We start from the raw sequence: 17,535 nt of genomic DNA on the forward strand, positions 1-17,535 counted from the left end.
TTCTTACAAAAGAAGCAAATGTCCACGGGTGTGTCCGGTTCTCAGCATGTCCCCTAAAGCTGCCTCCTTCCTGAGACCCTCTAGATGGACTCCAGAATCCAATCACTGCTGGAGTTGGGGGAGATGGACAGTGACAGGTCCCTTGGGGGGTCTAGCTCCCCAACATCAGGCAGGGCATTCTGCTGCAGGAAATACTCCTCCTCATCATCAAAGAAGCCGTTCTCCAGAGCAGAAGAGCAGTCAGGGCTGGATGCTGCCTGGCACGCTCCCTTGTATTCCTGAATGGACTCGTAAAGGCTGTATAGCTGGCAGAGCAAGGACATGTCCAGCTGTCGGAGACCAACCTGAAGGGGAGGGGAGAGGAGGTAAAAACAAGAAGTCAGCACTCAAGTTTAATTTTAGTTGAACACTCAGCCAGCAATATGCTCGTGCCAGCACATTCTTTCCATACAGTGAGTGACTCAAAGCATCACTCAGATGCTTTGGGTTTCCAGTTTTGAGAAAACCTTCATTGCGTGATGCCCACACCTCAGACATTGCTCAGCACGTCAGGAAAGGAGCACACCTGCCAGGCACGGGCCCCAGCCTGCGGAATTTATTCCCCGGCACACCCTGGGAGGCAACAGCATTGCACATTCTGTCAGCCCCAGCCGGTTTCACTCAGGATGCCAAGGCAGAAGTGTGTCATTTCCTCTTGCCACGATCAGATTCAGAGAAGACCCACATGTGCCACCCCTTCTCCAAATCCCTGGGGCCTCAGAGTCCCCTTGCTGTGACGGGCTCATCAATCACCTTCACATGCTGCCCCCTGGAGCACCCACCCCCTGACCAGCTCAGCTCCACGCTCTCAGAAGTAGTGAGACCCTTTCCTCGGGACAGGGCAAAGTATACCGTGAGATTGTGGTTGGGGGCTGAACCAGTCTCATAAGATGCGGAGCCTCCATAGAGCCTCTGGGGAACAATTTTCACAAGTGGTGCTAGAATAAGGCACATTTTAAAGTCATGTTATTTGTTTATCTTAAGTTCCTCCCTTCCCCCAAGCTCAATCCAAGAGAACCAGCACAGCCAGGACAGGAAATGCATCATTTCCATTAACCCCAAGAGAGAGGGGTTAATCCACTTGGAGATGCAGCCTGGAGCTGCAAGGTGATTCTTACTCAAGAATCACCCAGAGGTCTTATTCACTGAGCAGATTCTGACTCAGCAGGTCTGGGGTCACAGGTGATGGTGCTGGGTGGCAGACCTTGCTGTGACGGGCCAGGGGAGTTGTTCTGCACAGGATGCCAGGCCTGCCTTCTGCCTCTTGACCCTTAAGTAAGTTATCTGTCATGCTAAGTCTCAGCTGATGACAAAATAGAATCATTTCTCTTACAGTGATTGGGAAGATTAAGTGAAATCTCAAGCCATTTTAATAAACAGTAATCAAATGTCTCTTGTGTACCAAGCACAGGGCTAAAAGCACTGAAGATATTTGAGAATGTGCACGAAGGAAAACACAGAGGTGTTAGCGGATTCAGTCTTTGTAATTAGCCAGCAATGAGATTTTCCACATGAGACAGTCCAAATTTCACACGAGAGAGGCTGGAAACAAAAAAGCTGAAAGAAGCATTCATTTTATGACAAAACTATTAAGTTTCAGGTTAATCTTCACACTCATCCACCACTCTAAACTGCCCAACACTACCGGCTCTCTCTGCGACAGCTGAAACCATCATAAAAATAGGGAAGAGTCACATTTACTTAGCATATTTTGCTAAAGCAGCTCCAGATAAACAGGCAAGTTCTGTTGTTTCTGTGGCAAAACTCTTTATTCTAGAATTCCTTCTACTCCAGAACTCCTAAAAGCAGGTTTTTGTTTTTTTTTTTTAAGTTAATTCTGACAGTAGCCATATTTTTAATGATTTTATAGAGGAGTAATTTTTTTCATTGCGCAGAAGAACTGGGGTGTAGGCCAGAGGTGGGGGGAGGGGATGAGAGGATTCACCAGAGACAGAGTGGGGAGCAGAACAGGTGGACTGACTGAAATACACTGCAGAGGGGACAGCGAGCAACACAGAAGACATCTGCCGCGCCATGCATGGGTTAGCTCCCTTGCTGGGGATGGAACTCAAGCTATAGAGGTGATAGTGTTGAGACTTAACCCCTAGGCCACCAGGAAGGCCCTAAGAGCAGCTTTTCTTAGGAAAAGAACTCACACCTCAACAAGTCAGGGGACAGGGTCCCTAAGCCCACCTCTGCCATTTTCGGTGGCCATGTTGAAGCCAGGGCCCTCAAATGGCCTATGAAACAAGGCATTTACTGAATAAACCGATGCTAGCTCAAATACTTTGTGACTCAGTAAGAAAGCAGTAAATCTTGGAAGCAACACCCTCAGACTTCCTGGTGGGTTGCTGGGCCTGAGGGACAGAGCAGGGCTGGCTGGTGGACTTTAAAAGACAGAACAGGCAGGCTGAGCTTGGGGCTTTCCTGCTGGCTCCCTGCCTGTGGCTGTGGGTTCTCCTGGCTGGCTTCCCACCTGCCACTTCAGGGTTCCTGCTTGGACCCTGGGCTCAGGAGAGTGGATACTACCTGGCCTAGGATAATCAGCAGCCGGGGCATGTGTCAAACAATAAATTTTCTTTTCCAATGCCCTCTCCCTGTCCCTTTGCGTTATACCCTGAGTAAATAAAACCTTTTAGTTTCTCTTGTGTGTCTGCCTTTGTTGTTGGTTTTCTTTTTTTAAGATTGATTGATTGATTGATTTATACAAGCACTGGGTACAGTCAGAAGTGCAGGAGGGTGAGAGAATTCACCAGAGCCAGAGCAGGGAGCAAAGCAGGCAGAAGGACCGAAGTACATTGCTGAGGGGAGCAGCAGGCAGCAGGAGAGGTCACCGGGGAGGCCCTGTGTCTGCCTTTGGATGGTGTCTTGAATTCCGAAACTTGCAGATGAGAGCCCACCAGCCACCAACCAGGTCATTCCTTTTCCCCCAGGTCAACGCTGGGTCATCACTGAGCGATGGCTTTTGTCCTTAGTGAATGGCAAGCACTTAGGAGAGTTTCCTGAGCTGATCTGGCCTGACAGAGCCCAACTATTCATGATAATAATTTGGTCCAATAACCACCCAGCACTTTCTTCTAGACTTGCTTCTATTTTCCAAAACTCCTATAGAATTTGAAAACAATAACCACTCCACAATATTTTGACTCAGCAAACTCAGGGTTTAATGCAAGGAATATAAACTTCACTAAACAAAGCCACACCTTCCCAGAGTCACACCAATATTTGCTCAAAGTCATAAAAAAGATTTCATCTAGAATCCTGTAGAAACTTTTACTGAGTCACTCTGATACCAGTAGGGTTGGGTGATTCCAAAACACTATTTCCCACCTCAAGAACAAATAATGGAAAAAGACAAAGCCAGGAAGAAGTCTGACTTGTATGCTCCTGGGTTGGAGATGGGAGCTGGGGAAAACAAAGCCTGGGTTCCTTGACTGTACAACCCCTGCCAGGTTTCAGAGGTTCTGACTTTCCATGACCCCTAGCTACCCAAAGACCTATGACCCCATGCTAGTCAAAGACCTATGACCCCATGCTACAGTTCCAGGCTCTTCTCCCAATGTGCCCTTCCAACGTATCCCAGGCCTACCTAGGATCCACACCAGGTTGGGAATCAGATGGCGTTCTGGACCTTTCTGCATTGCAGCAGCCAGATGACTCACAAAGCTGCCTTGTCATCAGGTGGAATGAATGCTGGCCTAGAAACGAAGGTCTGACCCGCCTAGAACACTGTGCAGACCAGCACACTCCGATTACACAAACGAACAGATGCCAAGGATTTAGACTAATTTAACAGGGATTCAGACACATGCACACACCTACACATATCCCAGCTTCTCAACACCTCCTTCTTCTGGCACTAGACTAAACTTCCTCTAGCTTATTAAAAACCCTCCAAATTCACTAGGAGGACATGAGGTAAGTAGTGACGCGAACAAACGTGGCTTCTCAGCTAAGACACCTCTCCTCCAGCTGTGGTTGCTTAAACTCATTCACCAACCCACATCCCACAGTCTGGTCTGAATCTATTGTCCTCAACTATAGCTCATAGATTGAGGTGGCTTCATCCACACTGTCCCCTGCTTGTCCCCAATACATCTACCAAAGCCTCCTGCTCACCTGGCCCAACGCCAGCTTCTCCACTCTTTAATAGACTTCCATTGGCTGAGCCACGCGTGTTCCTTAATTTTCCCTAACTTCTCAGCCCCTCTTAACACTATTTTTTATTCTCTACCTTATACTATACTATGCATAGGGGGCTTTTTTTCTCCTAATGTAGGACTAGCTGGTATTGCAGAGACATATTTCCCTTTAGTTCCTCATGGGCCAGCAAAGAGACTCACATAGAAAGCAAGGCACCCTCCCAGAAATATCTGCTGCAGAGGCAGCCTGGCAGTGGGGTCATTCTGGGGTCACAGAGCCCCTACTATACCCCACAGGCAGACGCAGAAGCACCAAGACTAAACAGGCAGGCTTTGTGCCCAGCGAAGCCCAGGGGGCTCCTGAGGAAAGCCTCACACCACATGGTCCTCTCGTGGCTTCAGACACACACTCACCTCTTGCCTGGCAGGATCGGAAGACAAAAAACCAAGCATTCTCTCTGAGTGCAAGTTACAGAATCAAGCCTTCAGCAGCTGGGAGAGATTCACAGCAGTCAAACCCAGAGATTAGTCTCTCCACACTGAAGAGAGGAGGGTCTGGGGAAGAGGGAAGTGAGGAGGAACATCCAAGAAAACTGAAGTGCAGTTATGTTTCAGGGTGTGATTAAATCACCCACAAATAAGAACTTTCAGAAAAGGAGAGGGCACCCTCAGCAAGCCTGCAACCCCAGCACTGTCCCCCTTGTACAAGCAGGGGATCCTGTTGTCTTTGTGATGTGTTCCCACATGTCCCTGAAGTACTGCTGATGTCCAAATTCACAGCTAATTTGGGATTCACATCCTAATCTTGGATTCATAAAATACAACTCTTTCATGAAAGCATACTTTTAAAAATTCAGATAGGCTCGTTAAAGCAAAAAACAATTCTAAGATCCAGCCCCTTATTCTAGCTCAGCAAGGCAATTAAGAATAATCAACTAGTCTCCCTGGCTTTCAACTGCTTCCCCTCTCTGTTCAGGCTTCCTGCTTCCTTCCGGATCCTTCTCTTTTTCCCCGGACCCTGAGCAACCCTGCACCCCTCTGCACACACAGGTGGCCAAGCAATTCACAGCATCTCCAACAAGGGGGCCAAACAACCACATCCCCCTTGAGATGGTTTTAAGACTTCACAATAGTCTGGTTACATAAATATACATCAGACAGGGTGGTGCTCCCCAGCTGGGTTTCAGTTCCTAAGTTCTGAATGTCTCCAGAGGGTGCAGTAGGGGAGGGAGTGCCTCCCAGCTCTTGAAAAATTATAATAGGAACATCACCATTAGGACACAAGCTCAGATGATGAAAGGAACCTTCGAAAGGAAATGTTTGTTGATTCAAAACACAGCATCATGAAAAACTTTCAGACATTCTGAGGGAATAAAAATTTAAGAAAAATAGTCTGTTTTAAGAAGCTGAAAGTTGGGGTATCTCACCAGCACGTTTAAGAAACATAAACAAAAGTAACTTCTTCCCAGATAAGGCAATGAGTACAAAACAAAACAAACAGGAAAGGAAATGGTCTTATTTGTGCCTGGCTCCCGACTGCAGTCTATCTTTGGGTGGAACAGATCAGGATGCCAGAATGGGTTTGTCTCAGTAAGTCATTCTGAAAAGACAAACTCCCTCCACACCCTGCCCCACCACCCAAGCCACTGTCTCCTGTCACTACAATTCCTCACCCTAAGACCAAAAATACCCTCCCTTCCCTAGGTTGAGAGGGATGCACAGATCCACAGTTAAGCTACAGATTTAGGACCATAAGGGATGGAGGCCCCCAAATCTGGGGACAGACGAAGAAAAAGTGTGTTAACAATGAAAGCTGAGATGGAGACAATGGATGACAAAAACTTGGTTTAGAAAATTATAGTGTAGCAAGTCGATAAAAACTAGGCAGTCTTTTAAAAGAAAGAGCATTTCTGTATGTACTGGAGTGGAACAGCAACCAAGCTTTACAAGCAAACCTTGCTTATCACGCTTTGCTTTATTGTGTTTTACAAATAAAACATTTTTTACAGTTTGAAGGTCTGTGGGAGCCCTGCATCCAGCAAATCTGGCATTGGTGTTCCTGTAACGAGTGCTCACTCTGTGTCTCAGTGTCAGATTTTCACATTCTCACAATATTTCAAATGTGCTCATCATTATTGTATCTGTAGTGATAATCTGTGGTCAGTGATCTTTGATGTTACTTTGTCATTGTTTTGCTCTATAAACTACACCCAAATAAGATGGTGAATGTAATCAGTGACTGTGTCTAGACTGCTCCACCAACTAGCCACTTTCCCCATCTCTCTCTCTCCTCGACCTCCCTATTCCCGAGACACAACAATACTGCAATCAGACCAATGAAAAACCCTTCTGAGGCCTCCAAGCATTCAAGTGAAAGGAAGAGGCAGCTGCATGCCTCTCACTTTCATCAGAAAGCAAGAAATGATTAGGCTTGGTGAGGAGGCATGTTGAAAGCCAAGATAGGATGAAAATGAGGCCTTTTGCATCAGGTTTGCCAAGTTGTAAATGCAAAAGAAAAGTTCTTAAAGGAAATTAAAAGTCTTGCTGCGGTGAACACATGAATGATAAGAAAGCAGAACAGCCTATTGCTGATAATGGAGAAAGTTTCAGTGGTCTGGTCTGAAGGTCATACAGGACACAGCATTAAATGAAAGCCTAATCCAGGGCAAGATTCTAACTTCCTTCAAATTCTAGGTAGGTCAAGAGATGAGGAACCTGCAGAGGTTGGTTCATGAAGTTTAAGAATAGATGCCTTCTCCCTAACACAAAAAATGCAAGGTGAAGCAACAAATGCCGATGTCACACCAAGATCTCCAAGATCACTGATGCAGGTGGCTGCGCTCAACAACAGATATCCAATGTAGATGAAACAGTCTAATATTGGAAGAAGATGCTATCAAGGACTTCCATAGCTGGAGAAGGTCAATGCCTGGTTTCAAAGGACAAGATGGCTCGCTTGTTAGGGGCTAATGCAGTTGATGATGTTAACCTAATGCCAATGCTCATTCTGAAAGTCCTAGGGCCCTGAAGAATTATGCCAAATCTACTCTGCTTGTGTTCTATAAATGGAACAACAAAGCGTGGATGACTGCACATCTGTGTGCAACATGGTTTATGGAAGAGTTTAAGCCCACTGTTGAGACCTACTGCTCAGAAAAAAAGATTCCTTTCAAAAGATTACTGCTTATTGACAATGCACCTTAAAACCCAAGAGCTCTGACGGAGATGTAGGAGATTAAAGTTGTTTTCACATTTGCTAACACAACATCCTTTCTGCAGCTCATAGATCAAGGAGTAATTTCGACTAACAAGTATTATTTAAGAAATACATTTGTAAGGCTACAGCTGCCATATATAGTGATTCTTCTGATGGATCAGGGCAGACAATAGAAAACCTGGAAAGGAATCACCATTCCAGATGTCATTAACATGTGTGACTCACAGAAGGAGGTCAAAATATCAACATTAATAGGAGATTGGAAGAAGCTGATTTTGACTCTTCTGGATGACTTTGAGGGAAGTGGTTCAAGACTCCAGTGAGGAAGTAACAGCAGATGTGGAAAAAGCAGGAAAACTAGAATCAGAAGTAGAACCTGAATATATGGTTGACTTGCTCCAACATCATGTTAAAACATGAATGCATAAGGAGTTACTCCTGAATGAGCAAAGAAAGTTATTTCCTGAGATGGAATCTACTCCTGGTGAAAATGCAGTGAACATCACTAAAATGAAAACAGAAAGTTTAGAATATTACATATATTGTTGATATGGCAGAGTTGTTGATATGGCAGAGTTTAAGAGGACTGACTCCAATTCTGAAAGAAGTTCTACTGTGAATAAAATGCTGTCAAACACCATCTTATGCTACAAAGAATCGGTAGAGTGAATGATCTGCAAACTTCATTGTTGCCTTATTTTAATCATTGCCACCCCTTCAGCAACCTCCACCCCAATCACCCAGCAGCCAGCAACACAAGACCCTCCACCAGTCAAAGACTACACCTAAGGGAAGACTCAGATAAAGGCTGGTAACTTTTAGCAAGAGTTTTTAAACTAAGGTATGTACATTTTTAAAGGCATAATGCTATTGCATGCGTAACAGACAACAGTATACTACAAACATAATTTTTACGTGCATTGGGAAACCAAGAATTGGCATGACTGACTTTACAGCAATATTCACTTTAATGTGGTCTGAAACCAAGCCTGCAATATCTCTATGGTGTCCCTGTACTGTCGTAAGCACAAAAGTTGATGTTACAGAATAGTACGTGTCGTAGGATTTTACTTTATACACACATGCACACACATGTGCAAGCTTATGACTGGAAGAAAAAATATTTGTCAGCAGAACTCTTGGAAACCCTTGGAAAGTGAGATTGGGTATTTACAAGCTTAATTTTCTCCCCTTAACAATCATATTATTCTTAATTTGAAAAACTGGTAATAATAAAGTATAAAACAGATGCATGCTGCATGCAAGTAAGACCTCTGGAAGACAAAATGGCAATGTATCAAAAATCTTACTATAGAGTATAACTTTCTTAGCTGACTAGTTCATTTTTAGGAACTGTAAGAAAAAATCTCAGCTGTATACAACTGAGTAATCCTCATTGTTGTTCTGTGAGGTAGGCAATGATTCTATGAACACAAGGAAACTACAGCACTAAACACAGTCCGTGGTAAAGCCAGGGGCTGCAGCCAAGTTCATAACACACCAGCTCAGAGGTTGGGGGCTCTGACCATTAATCTGCACTGCCTACACAGACAACAAGGCGGGAAGGTGGCACAGTGTCCACTGTGCTATCGCAGACTACTGCTAAAATCATGGGTGATTTTATTTTTGCTTTTCTGAATTTTCTAGCATTAATATTACTCATTTACCATGAAAGAACCTTTAAAGGCTTGCAAAGTCTTCCTTTTAAAACAGAATGAATAAGCATATACAGGTTTTATTTTAGACACGATTTCGTAAATGCCTCAAATCTAATCAAGGTGTCTAGTATGTATCCGCAGGACTGGAATGTAATAAAGGAAGCAATGACCTAATGGATCGTAACCTGATTTCTGAATAAAGGATGTGTTGACAGAAGGAGGCCCAAAGACAAGACTTCACCAGTGTTGATCTACAGGGAAGGGTATTAACTCAGCCGCCCAAGCTTGACAGAAATGCTCCTGAAGGACCTCTGAGCGACCCTGTTGGGGGTAATTCTGTGTTCACTGAGCAAGCTTCTGCTCCATGGTATCATCTTTTACGCAACATTCTCTCCTGGGTGGAAATGCATTTATGCTACTTGGTCAGTTTCATCTCAGGTGAACACTTGAAACCCCCTCACACAGCTGAGGACTGAACTCTTCTGGGTCACGGTGATTCAGACTCAGAAAATAGATGAGGCTTCATAACTGCACCCCCAGATTAACCTAGTGCCAAAGCTCACCCTATCTCTATACTATCCCATAAATTCTTCTGTACTGGTAAAGCAGTTAGATTTGGATTTTCTGCTTAAAATGAAGGCATCCATGCTGATAAAAATCCATTCTGAAAATCCACAATTTTCATAAAGAATTCTTGTTTATCTCTAACCTATTGATGTTAGTACAGCTAGGCGCATTTTCTCTTCTGTACTAGGCATAGAAGAAAAGCAATTGACCACTATCTTTAAGAAATGGTTTTTTGCATTCTCTTACTTTTTTCTTAATTATGAAAAGAAAACATCCTAAGCGTATTAAAAAGCCAGTGGTTCCTAATCAGATGAACGGGTCAGCCCAAATTCATGTTGTTTTTTTTTTAAAGATTTATTTAGTTATACAAGAACTGGGGTACAGGCCAGAGGCACGGGAGGGCAAAAGAATTTACCAGAGACAGTGCAGGGAACAGCTCAGGCAGACTACTGAAAACACTGCTGAGGGGAGGAGCGGGTGAGACAGGAGAGGTCTGCCGCACCATGTGGGTATCGCTCTGGCCGGCTGGGCAGTCAACTCATGCTGCAGAGGCTGTGGACAGCCTCACAGCATTGCACTCAACCTGCTGCACCAACGGGGAGGTCCCAAATTCCATGTTCTAAAGCAGCAATCTTCAAACAGTCTTGGGACTCCTTCATACTCTTTAATATCATTGAGACTCTGAGTACTTGCTTATGTGGGTTATACTTATCAATATTTACCTTATTAGCAATTAAAATTGGTAAAATTTTAATATTGATGTATTTTACAACAAAATTTTTATGAATAATAATATTTTGTAAATCTTTTTAATGGTCAACGAATTCCTATAAGGGAGTTTCAGGGTTTTCCTGTCTCCAAAATTCCTGGAGGAGAATGAACATCGTTAGTGGGATAATGAGTTACAGGAAAGAAACAATCTTTCTGAGTCCCACATATTTATCACCTGGAAACATCTGGAGCATGTGGGCAAAGAATGAGGTGAACAGGAGGTCAGACTGTGGGGAATGATGTTGGGCAAGAGGGGGTAAATATCTGGCCTAGCCAGTCTCAGGGAGGGTTTCCTGTTCCTGGAGTCTGTGGTCTCTCTGTGGGGTTTTGTGAAATTTCTGTGAATTTTTTCAGACACAAAAAAATTCACACAAGATTGTAGAAAACTTAGCTCTTCAAACTGGGGTCTCAAGTCTCTGTAGAGTTTAGACTGGCATTCCAGGAAAAAACCCACCAACCTTTCTAAGTGCTGCTTGGTGGAAATGAAAGGTTTTGGGTCCTAGCCCTCCCTGAACATTCTTGCCCACCTCACCTCTAAGATCTATAGTAACACCTGCTCCAGGGTCCCGGAAGGGGCAGGAGGTAGAGGGTGGAGGGAACAGTACCAATGTCACTTTCTTATCTGAGGTCCTCTGTAAATGAAGAGTTGACCTAAGTGCCACCAACTGGGGCACTTTTGTCATTTAACAGATGAAGGTCTTTAGCCAAAAAGCTGGTGTGGGGGGTGGGGGGAGTGAGTAGAAGGCTTGGGTTATTTGTAAGAAATGCATGGGTTAGGGAAAATATCTACAGAGGTCCACAGGTTAGTAGAGAAACAGACAAAAGTTCAAACTGACATGAACAAATATCTTCAGTTCTTTACAGCTTCAAATATTGGGAACCTAAATATAACTCTCTTAGACATAAGCTCAAAAGTGAGCAAAAGGAGGCCAGTGACCCAGTCTGCCCCTACTGCCCCACATCCCAGCCCAGAGACACACATGTGCTTTCACATGTACAAATTCAAACTTTTAGTTTTGGCTTTCACTGGGTGGAAACTTGTGGGGACAGGGGGCAGGGCGAAGACAATTACCACACAGGACAACTATGGCCTAAAGACTTTAAGAACCATTGTATACAGGGCCTCCCCAGCCACGGACGAGGGTCCCACCAAAAAAAAAAAGAAAAAAGAACCATTGTATACAGCCTGATTTTTGTAGTATTAAATCTCCTTCTTCCAGTAAGGGATCTATAGCCTAAAATATCAGTGTGACTTTTCTAAATTGTATTATATAGTTTCTGATGGCTGGCTCTTAAGCTTCCCAACTCTTAAAGAACTTGTTAGAAGTGCAGATTCTGCCATATCCCAGATTCTGATTCTATAGGTATAAGAAAGAGCTTAGAAATCCTCATCTTAGCAAGTCACCTAGGGGATTCTGGGACTGGGCAGGCGTTTCGGGGTAAGAGTATGGTCATCCTTTGGAGGAACACCATGATAAACCATGCTGGTGGTAAGACCACTGAAAACAAAAAAATATATAAGGCCATGGCACATTCTCAGCCCTCTGATCAATCATGAACACCACTGCATTGGGAGCTAAAGCTCTCATTCCAGATGGCATTTCACAGGCTTGATTCCAGATTAGACCTTTATCATAAGCCTTTTTAAAAGCTCCTCTCTAAGACCCTGGTGTTACACGTAATGAGAACTCTGCTGGGATAGGGGCTCCTCAAGCTAATGGCTGTCTCCTGGAATACAACTTCGCAGACAAGCTCATAGGCACAGCTGTCTCAACCAAGATGCAGGAAAGATAAGTGTCATTGTTCTCACAAATCAAATTTTCCCCTCAGATTACATTCTTCACTTATATCACTGCAGTTCAGGAATTTGAAAGTTCTGTATGGATGATTTCTCATGCACAAGTGAGTGACCAAAATAAGTTTGACAGCTTGAAGGAAAAAAAAAATGAGGCACAGAGGTTCCGAATCAGAGCTACCAGAAGTTGCTGCCATGGATTTTAGAAGTAGAACGTAGGACCCCGCCCCAGGAATGCTGCCCCACAAAGATCCCCTGCCCCCACATCTAAGTCTCTCTTTCTGTGTCTGCACATTGATGTGACTCGGGTACCTAAGCTCGATGCACTCATCTCACGGAGCCACTGGGAAGGGCAGGCAGTCTGTACAAGGAAAGGAGTATGCCAGGGTCCCACTAACACTGTGGGCATCCAGGTCAAGGGCACCCTTCAAATAACATGTAGGATTTGAAAGAGCAACTGAGAGCTACATTAGTAAAGTTAGCCTGTGAACTTAGCAGACCCTTGAGGGCAAATCATTTCTATGTATTTAGAAAGAAGTCCGTGATGGGCATCTAGCATTTTAGCTGTCCAGGAGTATCCTGCTCCATTTCTGCAAACTGTTCTTTCTTTGGGCAATCTCCAGTTCTCCATCCCATCCACATGGTCACACCAACTTACCAACCACCCTGGGTCAGTAGTGGGTGACCCAGGTTACCCTGGCTACCCAAGCTGGGCCCACTGGCATCCTGTCACACATTATTTACAAACTGGAGCTAAGCAGCTTGGGTGAAACTGAGTCTACACACTATTAGCAGCCAAGGTTCAAAATGCAGGGGAAAAAAATAAAATAATTGCCTAAACTACAGCAATCATGGAATAATCTCCTTAATATCTAGGTAGTTTAGTTCTAATTCACCCTGTATCTTCCACAGCACTTTATATAGCTAACACTGATCTCCCCATGAATGTGCTCCAAAAACAGTGTCTAATATTTAATTAAACACACACAACAAATGCAACTCCTTGTTCTAAAGGGCTTTTTCTGGTCTATACCTAATCTGCATGAGCAATCACCATCTGCATGGCCCCTACAGCTTGCCAAATGGGCCTGTTGGGGAGAAGATAGAGAAGCGGAACAGGACAGAATTTCACGAGCAGTTACTAGAACAGGAAGAGTTGAAACCTGGAGTGAAAATCATGTCTCGCAAAGCAGATTGTCACCCTGGGGAACTCTCTACACATACAGGCTCCCCCTCAGACTTCCCCCAGGTTCCACTCACACCTTCCTTCAAGAGGTTATTTCCAGGCCAAAATCTCTCTTCCAGTTTCCAGCTCTACATTCTGAAATGTTTAATACACGCTTCCCCTGATGTAATGCCAAACCACCTTCTCCCCTAAAGTAGCCACTTCTTCTGACTCCCCTATTGCTGCAGTGGAGCCCACTTTCCAATGATGGATTGATTACCAAGGTTCAAAAATCTTATAATGCTGCCATGCAATGCCATAGTGTGTAGTTACTGAAGACACTATAGTACACAATTGACGCTTGAACTGTATATTGAACAATGCAGGGGTTAGACGTGCTCACCTCCTAGACGAAAATCCACATATGACTCTGACTCCCCCCAAACTTAACTACTAATAGGCTGCTGGGTACTGGAAGCTTTACTGATAACACAAAGTCAATGAACATATATTTTGCATATTGTATACATTATATATGTGTTCTTACAAAAAAGTAAGCTAGAGAAAAGAAAATGTTAAGAAATTCATAAGGAAGAGAAAATGCACTCACAATACTGCACTGTATTTATCAATACCGTAAGTTTATATTGTCTGTTTATAAGAAATTTGGCATGTAAGTGAACCAAAGTTCAAACCCATGTTGTTCAAGGGTCAACTGTATACTGACCCAGAAAACGTTTGCAGTATATATGGTACCCAGAATGTATGATGTGATCCATGCACACATATGCACACCCATGCAAGCAGGAGAGTGCAATGGATAAACAGGACTTCAGAGTGGGACACACCTGGTAGTTTGTGACCTCAGGAGAGTTACAGAAATTGTTAGTGATTTTTTAAAAAATATATGAAATAGACTGAGCATCAATCTCGTAAAGATAGAAGAATTAAATTAAAATGATGTATGGAAAGCATTCAAATTGTGTCTACTGAGGAGATACATCAAAATGTTAACACTGATTACCTCTAGATGTTGGAACTGTCATTTTTTCATTGTTTCACTTTGCTGCATTTTCCATAAAAAAAAGCTTAAGTCATCTCTGACCCCTATTCCTTACCCTGATACTGATATTTAATCAGCAATTCCTGCAAGTTCTGCTTCAGCAAAGTGTCCCCCATTTGACTTTTCACATTCACTGCCCCCAGTCTGCTGGAGACTCCCCCAGTCTCACCTCTAGCATCTCCTTGCTATCCAATTAATCCCTCAAAGTCCAACTCTGTGCCACTGTCCTGCTTACATCCTTTGCAACAAAAGGCATTTGGCAACGCCCTACAGGCACCTTCCCTGCACCCTCCCTCTCAGTTTAACATGCTTTTCCCCAGCTGATCTACTTAGACCACTCAGCTCCACTCTGCAGCTACTTTCTTAGTGCCCTTGACCAACCTCATTATTTTATAATCCCTCCCTGCCATCCACACCACCACTGCTAGAAGGGGGTCCCCCCTCAGTGCTCAAATAGGACTTTTTCAGAAAGAGATTAGCCACATTCTGCCAAACATCTAGTTATGTGCCTTGACACAGATTTGATCTCAATCTTTCCAATTAAATAGATGGACACAGACTAGTTTGCAGATAATTCAGGAATTCTAGTTCTTATCTTGCAAGATGGCCCCAGTGGGTGCCTCAGCTGTATGTGACCATTCAGAGCCCCATTGCCATGGTTAGTAATTCTCTTAAAAAGCTGTGAGACTACAGCACTATTTTTTAAAGGCCAAAATACTTTTAAAGACCTTGAGACATTTCTTGAAAGGGACTTGTCAAGGCCTGTAGCCACATCTTATCTTTATCTCAGTTAAATATCAGCAAGACCAAAGATGGCTGTTTATTTTCCTTGTGCTTCAAATAGTTAGGCTTAGCAACAGCTCTGGTCCAAGGCATAATTATAAGGTTGTGAATGCACTTTAGTCACACCAGGAGGGACCTGGAAAAATACTTTCGGGAATGGCATTGACTCCCAAGTCACCACAGCCTGACTCCCTCACATGTTTAGAAACCAGAACTTCACAACAGAGCAGTCTGAGGTTTTCCTGACTCCTGTTCAAGTATGGTACTTAACCAAGCACAATTCTTACTATTTCACTCCTATATTTATGCTACTGTCCAGTTCAGACTGTAAACACACTAGGTGTAGATTTATTGAATTAAAATGCAGTCACTGGCTGTGCAATGCTGGTGGCAAAGCTTATCAACAAACAAAACATCTGGCTTGGAATTTAAATCATTCTATAAGAAGGTTGGAAAATCTATTCAGAGAGAAATGGAAATCAGAATGTCTAATCCAGTAACAGAGTAAGGCACAGTATCTAATTGATTAACAAGTGTTTTCTAGATTTAATTCAGTCTTAGATATCACAACAGATACACTGCTGGGGGAAAAAAATGAATGCATTAATTGGAATTTTCTAAACAATATCTTCATGCACTAGATGAATATTGAAAGGATTCCTATGGCAAAATTTTTGTAAAATTTATTCTTAGGGGAAAAATTGCTTTCGTATGTTAGATTTCCTTTATCAAGTATTCTCCTATACTACAGAAAAAACCTGCAGTGGATGAAAAAGAAAGGCCAGATTATAAAAAAGAGAGAGGGTGACCAGGGGGGAGGAGACGCGGCAAGCAAGAGGGGTTAGAAAAGAGGAAGTTTTTCTGTTCTTTTCTGGCTCCAAGTCTGGAGACGCCACCCCAGTTCCTTCCCTGACCCTGCTTCTGGGGTCACCCTAAATCTCCGTGTCCAGTCCACAAACACCTTAATGTACATCCCAAGAACTCGGGAAAGCTAAGCCCCATTGTTTGGAGCCCAGACAAACCACATGGGCTTCACCCGAACAGGGAGGGCACCACCCACCCCCTCCTTTTCCAGCGAGTTTGGGTAATCAGCGTTACAGCTCTGGGGGGACTGAGGGGTGAGGGTTCGCGGTCGCAGCCATCTGTGGGCACGAGCCCTCCGGCTGTAATCGGATTCTGCACCCGCCGCCTGGGGCGCGGGGGAGGGGGCCGCAGACTGTTCCAATCTGCTGTCTGCACTCGCGTGGACAACATGCTGTCCTCTTCGGGGCAGGAAAACACCATCGCACACCGCTCCCGACCCCTTGGGCTCAGAGAAAGCCTCTCCCAGACTGGGAGATCCGTTCCACTCGGCAGATAGGTGACAAAGCCGCCCCCGCCCCGGGGTCCAGCGCAAACGCCGCGCTGCACCTCCAGCCGCCAGTTGGGGCTGAACTGGGGCGCCCGGGCTCCCCAAAGCTGCCTTTTGAGAATGGGGACCTCTCCCTGGGTGAGAGTCCACGTGCAGGCACGGAGAGGACAAGTGAAATGGGGACCGTGCCCCCCTCTTTGCGCGCCGCGAAATACCCAGAAAGGGGCGGGTGGGCGCGGAGACTTCCGGAGCAAAGCGCGCGCTGCAGCGAACTTTCCCCAGAAGGCGAACCCCGCCGGAAAGAACCCCCACCCCCAGCGCGCCCCGGCCCGCAGAGTCCCCTTACCATCTCTTTGCGGAGGAGCGCCAGCGCGGCGTCCAGGTTGGGGGGCTTGGCGGGCAGCGCCGCGCCCCGGGCCCCGCCGCCGCTCGCTCCCCCGCGGCTCAACTCGTCCTGGATGCGCGACTTCTGCGCGTACAGCCGCTCCAGGTGCCGCCAGCCCCCCGACGCGCCGCCGCCCGACGCCGAGTGCAGCAGCCCGCTCAGGCTCTTGGGCAGCGGAGGCAGCCCGTCCACGCGGAGCCCCCGGACGGCGCCCGGCGCCGCCCCAGCCCCGCTCATCGCGCCCGGGTCAGCCACGCGCGCGCCCGGCCGCCGCCCCGGCCCCGGCCTCCGCGCCCCTCCCCGTTCCCGGCGGCGCCCCGCCCACGCCCCTCCCCGCCGCGCCGCCCCGCCTCCCGGCGCGCGCCCCCTCGGGCCCGGCTCGCGAGCCCCCTGGCGCCCCAACCGCGCCCCCTCACCTCTGGACACGCCCACCTGCCCGCCGCCCCGCCCACCTGCGCCCACCCCCGAGCCCCGCACTCCGTTCCAACCCCGCCCCTCACTCCGGCCCTCCGCTCGGGTGCCCAACCCCGCGACTCCACCACCTCCAGACCCTCCCCGCACGTCCCCTCACCTGCCGGCGCCAGTCTGGATCTTATGCT

At 45.8% G+C, this 17,535-nt stretch overlaps 1 protein-coding gene across 1 annotated transcript; it reads right to left on the reverse strand.

Annotated features, from left to right (window-relative positions):
• Positions 1-80: 80 nt before the first annotated feature.
• Positions 81-17,173, reverse strand: FAM89A (family with sequence similarity 89 member A; the record flags this gene model as incomplete). Its single annotated transcript, XM_084253892.1, has 2 exons — positions 81-344; positions 16,898-17,173. The coding sequence occupies 2 exons, from the start codon at positions 17,171-17,173 to the stop codon at positions 81-83; spliced, it is 540 nt and encodes a 179-aa protein (XP_084110018.1).
• Positions 17,174-17,535: the final 362 nt, after the last annotated feature.

This window comes from Talpa europaea (assembly GCF_964194135.1).
Source record: "Talpa europaea genome assembly, chromosome: 14".
NCBI lineage: Eukaryota > Metazoa > Chordata > Mammalia > Eulipotyphla > Talpidae > Talpa > Talpa europaea.